The sequence below is a fragment of the Rhagoletis zephyria genome, unplaced genomic scaffold (genome assembly GCF_001687245.7).
Source record: "Rhagoletis zephyria isolate East Lansing unplaced genomic scaffold, Rhagoletis_zephyria_1.1 Rzeph_scaffold_16761, whole genome shotgun sequence".
Classification (NCBI taxonomy): domain Eukaryota; kingdom Metazoa; phylum Arthropoda; class Insecta; order Diptera; family Tephritidae; genus Rhagoletis; species Rhagoletis zephyria.
Genome location: NW_016173825.1, coordinates 4,764 through 11,539, shown reverse-complemented (window position 1 = coordinate 11,539; position 6,776 = coordinate 4,764). Strand labels below are relative to the sequence as shown.

At 36.2% G+C, this 6,776-nt stretch overlaps 1 protein-coding gene across 1 annotated transcript; it reads right to left on the bottom strand.

The window, feature by feature from the left end:
- Window positions 1-6: 6 nt before the first annotated feature.
- Window positions 7-2,071, bottom strand: LOC108379602 (anaphase-promoting complex subunit cdh1-like; the record flags this gene model as incomplete). Its single annotated transcript, XM_017635955.1, has 3 exons — window positions 1,897-2,071; window positions 1,731-1,825; window positions 7-526 (listed from the first exon to the last, which is right to left on the bottom strand). A coding segment is annotated over exon 3 (516 nt), but the record flags the coding sequence as incomplete, so codon positions are not given.
- Window positions 2,072-6,776: the final 4,705 nt, after the last annotated feature.

Genomic DNA, 6,776 nt, shown 5'->3' with positions numbered 1-6,776 from the left:
TGTCACGCTCGCCAACGTACCACCGCCACCAGCGCCGGTGGCATTCGATGTGACGGCTGATTTTGCGGGCGTTGCTGACATTGTTGTGGTTGTTGTCGCTGATGTTGCCGTTGTTTCTGTTGCATGTGTTAATGCTGTTGTTGTTGTTGTTGTTGTTGTTGTTGTTGTTGTGGTTGTAGCACTCGATGTCTTTGACTTGCCGGTTGTATTGTTCAATTCAATTTCATTGCTTTCCAACGATTTCGCTAAATCAAAACCATTTTTGCCAATACTTTTATTGCTGATGGCAGTACTATTGCTATTGTTGTTGCTATTATTATTATTATCCTCTTTTTGGTAGTCTACCTTATTGTCTAGATTGTTGTTACTCAAACTATAATTGTTGATGTTGGTGTTATTGTTGTTGTTTTGTTGTTCGATATTCATGTCCGTATCGTCGCTAATCAAACCAGAATCGGAACCAAGCATTTTATTAATACCGCTAAGACTCTTTGGCAAAGGTGGCAGATCGGTGATAGACATAATTCTGAAAATGTGAAAGAAGAAAAATTTGAACAAATTAGTAGTAAATTATTTTAGATTATGATAAATTTTTCGGGAATACTTTCAAAATACACAGCTAAAATAACTATTTACTTGTATGGTGTTTTCGAGGAATTCACAGAAACAAATAAAAATTTAAGGCTTGATGTTTTACTTAGGAATGTAATCTTAGCGTCATTTAAAACGGTAATAAAATGACGTTGCTTCGTTAGAAACACATAGTGCCTGGCCACTGAATTTTCTTTCTTAACCTGTGTAACAGTGGTGCGAGTACCTTCAATGCAGCTGCTATGTAGACTGGTAGCCGTTCTGACATATTAGTATGATGTCCGTCCCCTTGAAATATCTGTAGTGATTTCTTGTTTAACGCATTCGTAGGGAGACGCTTTTATTACATCCTACGTCTTTGAAATAACAAACTCTTAATCAATTGTGTAGGAAATCTGCTCACCAAACTTCAAAGAACAATGACCGTATTCGGCGCCTTCCATTTAACCTTAACCTACTGACTTTTAATGCCTATAACAGCGCGGGGCCCTTGGTTATGGTTATGGTTATGGTGATGTAAGGGTTGGTCTACAAGCCCATTACAGCGCGACCAGATTGGATCTAATGTGCCTCTAATTTCAACAACAACGGTTAGTCGGTTACAAATCGGACTATCTCATCGCATAGTGTTTGGCAGGTGGTAATGAGGCAGTCCCTTTTTTTCACCACGGAATGTGAAAATGTCTCTACTGCAGAGGTCAAGCGTATGCATGTGTTTGTTGCACGCATATTATTTTTTTGTTTTTCCTACTTAGCATGCCCACAGATTTAGTTATTTAATCACTGAAGCAAAGTCACTTTTTTGAGTGATGGTGTCCCTCTAACTTGTCCCAATGGCTAGCAGTACAGGATATTGCCCACTTATTGAGGTCCTTCTTGTTGTTGAATCCAGAAAATAGAGCTAGGGCCAACAACCAACAGGTCTGCCCCTCTTTAGCTCCGCTTTTTCCTTGCCATTATGGCTAGCTCATTGCGTGCTCTATGGCACTTTACAAGGGTTTTTGATAAGAACAAGTAGATATCTAGAGCTATGAGGACAGATTGGCTGTCCGAAACTAAAGACGTTTTTGTTCTGGCCTGATGCCTGTTTTAAAAGACGTTGGCGATCTCAAGTAGGGCAGTTAGTTCCATCAGTTTACCATTTTTGTGAATCATCGTGCCATCACGTGGGGTTTCTGCTCCAATCTTCCACGAGTTGTTTATGTTTTGATCTGGAAAGCATAGCTTCCTGTTTCTAGTAAAAGGGATGACCAAGGCGGTAATTTTTAATGTCAAAATGTTGTGTTCATTGTAATATGAATTCACCTTGTTAACAACAAGCACATCATTTTGGCATTAGGAAGTACCGCGGCGAAAATCTAAATTCGCCAGTAACACCATTTTGTATAAATTCGCCTTGGTGATGACTGTAGTTTTATTGGGATTTATGGGCAATTCCCCCTTTTCTACACCATATGCCGGATATGTTTAGGGCGTCCTGCATCAAATATCTAATGGCCCTTTCATGGTCGTCCCTGATGATAATAGAGCCCTTAAGATCACTTGTAGAATTAAAATAATTGAATAATTGATATCACGAGTGCAACTGAAATAGCACACTGGTGTAAACTTGGTGTAAATTTACGAATTTTGGTACAAATCTGATTAATTGTAGCAAAGTTCATAAATTTACATCAAGCTATACACCAGTGTGCTACTTCCGAATATGAAGTGAGGCGGAAATCGCAGTAGCCAGAAAACTACACGTTAATGTATTTTTAATGGCAGATAATGCTACGCCACAAATACCTACATACAGTAACAGTCAAATGGCACTCAAGACATTGGTCAGGTCTCTTGCTGCTCTTGTTGGTAACATAATGAACTTATCTTAAGCTGCGATCATACGATTTGTACAGATTGATACATTTGACAGTTACATAGTGGGATTATTTAGAAAAGTTTTTCTTGAGCTGAACTCATTCTCGATAAAAATTTCAATACAACACCCCTCTGTGACTGCTAAAATATACAAATCTGTGCAAATGTACGAATCGTGTGATCTCAGCCTTACCCTGAAAGCCATATCATTTGAGAATGCCTGGTAATGCCACATCTGAGCATTTGTCTAGAAATGACTCAGCGAAAGTATTCCTTGGGCAGCAACCAGTTAGAGCACACCCAACTGAAGATTGTATATCGGGGATTTAACGATAACTGAAACGTTCAGCGTAATCTTACATACATACATACATACATACTTGTTCACTGTCTTATTGCGTCTATTAAAAATTTTACCAACTACTTAATCGCTCTATTCTTCTGCTAATTTCTGTGTGTTCATTATACAGCACTTTCATTTAAATGCTAATTCGACTTTCATTATAATGTTGCGTTTTTGAAGTGAGAAATGCTTTCTTTAGTTTTTTTTTTCTTTTTTCGCAAATTTAAATTTTTATGTGGTAACTTCAGATTAAGTCGCAGTATTTTCGTGATTGTATTATTATACAATTTGTAAGTTATTTAACGAGATGCACATGCAAACACCCCCTAACAAAAATGTGCTTTTCATCTTCCATAATTAGCAAGCTATGTAAATAAGACAAAAGACACAAAGAAAATCAACACTTTTTCGAACAAAAAAATTAATTGTGAGAAGCGCCGAAATTGGTGAAGGTGATGGTTTAAACATTTTTGCTTTTTTTTAATTAAGTAAAAGTTGTATCTGTAAGACTGAAAGCTGCTATATATATTTGTATTTTATACGCTTCCCCTTTCCAAACTGAGTCAACACGCAAATTGTACAAAATTCTATTTAAATTAATTAATATCGCTCGAGTAAGGCAGCAGAAAAGTTTTCACGCTAAATTGCATAATATATGCAGCAGGAAATAGGGATAGCATTTGTTGATGCTTTCTACAACTCCTTGCCGTGACCGAGAACAAAAGGTGTGATTGAAATTAAATGTCGTTCTTGTAGTTTCGTTCCCAAGAACGCTTCAAAACGAAAATCAAAATGAGAACAAAACTGCCGAGAACGTTCTCAATGGGAATTATATAAAAATAAAACACTTTGGAATCTTCTCAATGAGAACACACTACGAACAATACTTTCGGGAACATTTCTAAGAGAACAAAATGGCAAAAAAAAAGGTCAAAGGAACTTTCTCTCGAAAAGCAATTTGGGAACTAAAGTCTCATGAACTTGCTGACAGAGAACAAAACGGGAACAAATCTTCTCTGAACTATTCGCGAAGAACCGAAGCGAGAACCACTCTTTTCACATAGCCTACATTAGTTTGAAATGTTTCAATATTAAAATTTGTCAAAAAAGAACTTAATCATAATTACGCAAATAAATTCAACGAAAGACTTAAGACACGAACTTTTATTGAAAAATTGTTCCATAAATGGACAGTTCACCCTAATGATAAACGAGCTGGAGATTGAAATGATCCAGACTTCAAACTGCTCTCAATACCCCCGCCCCCCCCCTTTGGTTCTTTTGTGGGAACGTTCTTGACATGCAGAACTAAGGCAAAACTGGAACGCGTTATCGATCCCTGCTTTTTAACAAGCACATGTGTTTTACTACCTCTTTCTAGCCTTTTCGAAAAAATGCAAATTAAGTCTTATTAAACGATTTATTCCAAGAGATTTCGGATACCTGATGCATTGATAATTCCGAATGAATCGAATAGTAATGACTATTTTTTTCTTTTCTAAAACGCTGCATTCTAACAAGAAAAAATCGCAAAAAATATTTGGTGTATCACTTAGAAGACCTTGAATATCCTTCACAAAGTGAAGTGGGTAATTCCTGTATATTTTAATACTCCTGTGCCCATACTCAATACCTGGTTAAAGATTGTTATCGAGGCGATCGGCTCCATAACAAATAACAGAGGGTCTATAACGATGTTTAACTTGTAGTTAGTCTTAATCAGACCTTGAGTAATCAGACCTTAAAATTAGGTTTCCCATAGCATCCAGCTTGTTGAAAGGATTCTTTTTCTCAGAAGCAGGCGCAAGGCGGAGGCACCTAGATACCTGCAGCATGACCAAATTCCAGATTATAACTTGAAAAGATCGGGGGAGCTCCTTATGCTGAGCATGATCTCCGCCAACTTGCAACATGCCACATACTTTACTTATCAACTAATACACATCTGAATTACAGTTAAAGTTGCAACAAAAGCCTTCAAAATAACGGTTCATGCATACTAAGCCGCTTGGTTATGGGTTTGCTGGCAGGTCACTTAAGAAAAGCACGCGGGACAAACAATGACGCAGAGTGCCATATAATGCCTTCTGCTGGAGCTGCGCAAACGAACAGGAGCCTTAAGTCAGTAAGGCACTTACTTTGTGAATGACCCGCACTGGATAGGAGAATAATAGGTTTATCTGCGCTAGAATGTTTGCGAACCTGAGCGATATAACGTGCATAAAGATATGGTAAGTGCTTAGATTTGTTAACTGCGCATATTAGTTTGTATAGCAGGGAGGTCAATGAGATCCTTTCTAGTAGCACAAGAGCCTGATTGAGGACCTATATAAGTATACTGTTGTGTCCACCATGGGCTTACATAAATTTTTTCAACGTTCGTTTGGCGATTCTACCGCCTCGATTTCAAAACGAAAAATACCATTGGAATGGTATTTTACGGTAGATGGGGAAAATTACGGCCAAAATCATCGTTTAATAATTTAAGTTGTTTTCGCATTTGGATTTACTAACTAAAGAAATTCAGTAATAAAAAATTTCAGTTATTGAAAATTATCAAGTTTCCGAAATTTATCGAATCATCAAAGCTTATAGTTATCGAGTTATCCATGTTTATTTAGTTATCGAGTTACTCGAATTAATCATTGTTTATTGAATTTTTTTAAATTTAGAGACATATAAAATTAGTTGTCGAAATTTATGGTTAGTTATCGAGCTACAAAAATGTGTGGGATTATCGAAATTTGCCAAGTTAATGAAATTTATCAAATTATCGATATCTATTGCATAATCGCTAACGAGATTTATCGAGTTATCATAATGCATCGAGTTTTTTGAACTTATCGAGTTATCGATATTTATTGATTTACTGGAATTTGTCGATTTATTGAACCAAAGTTTTAAAATTTTCAAATTGCATCAAGATATCGAATTATCGCATTTTATCGTGTTACTAAAGTGTTATGAGTTATCGAAATTTGTCGATAGCTTTCGAAGAATATGACGCTATCAAAAATCACTTAGTTATACAGATTTATAGAGGTATCCGAAGTTAATCGATTTATTGATTTATATCGTGATATATACAGTTTTGAGTTATCGAAATTTATCTAGCACTCAAAAATTATCGAAATTAGTTGAGCTATCAAATTTTGTCAGTTATAGGATTTTAGTGTTTCTGAAATTCATCGAATTATCCATATGTATCAAATTATCGAAATTTTTCGACAAATTGGAATGTAGCAGATCAATCCCAAGTCCTCCAAAGACCTTCAAAGCTATAAAAAACTGTAGCAACGTTTTAGTTCCAAATCACGAGATTTTTCGGTAAGTAAGTTTGTATCTTATGAGTTAAACGACGTGCTAAGTTAGAAAACCACTCCAGTGCTATTAAAAGACTAGAAAAACGGTCGTATTTCGACAGTAACTGGCACTCCTAGTTTAAATAAATAAAAGCTTTCTGTCATTATAGTGAAGTTCTTTATATTTCGCGGCTCTAACAAGTAGTTGCATATCATACTTATTATGTGCCAACTAAAATAAGGTTATTTCAAAACCACACAACACATTTTTGATATACTTATGTACTTAAGCGACGCACCACAACATTCTTTGAGGACATACCAACAGATGACACAAATGCGCGTGCAATCATAACAAACAAGTCGATATTTTCATCACACTTAGAACATAGTAGTTCTTATAGCAACAACACAGGCGGACAGCCATCAAAGTGCATTTTGTGCATCACTCATCGCTAATCATCGACTGTAGCAGCATTTAACTAGAATTTCTTTGTGCGAATAGAATAAATTGCAAGCGTAAAATAAATTTTTGAGCCAATACATATCTATGTATACATATGCATATGCACTTACAGATATTTCGTTGCAGGTAAAAAAAAATATTCAGCCTTGTAAGCACAATCCGGTTTCATTTATTGGTCAAGACTACTCGCGGCGTTTTGAATGATATACTCGTA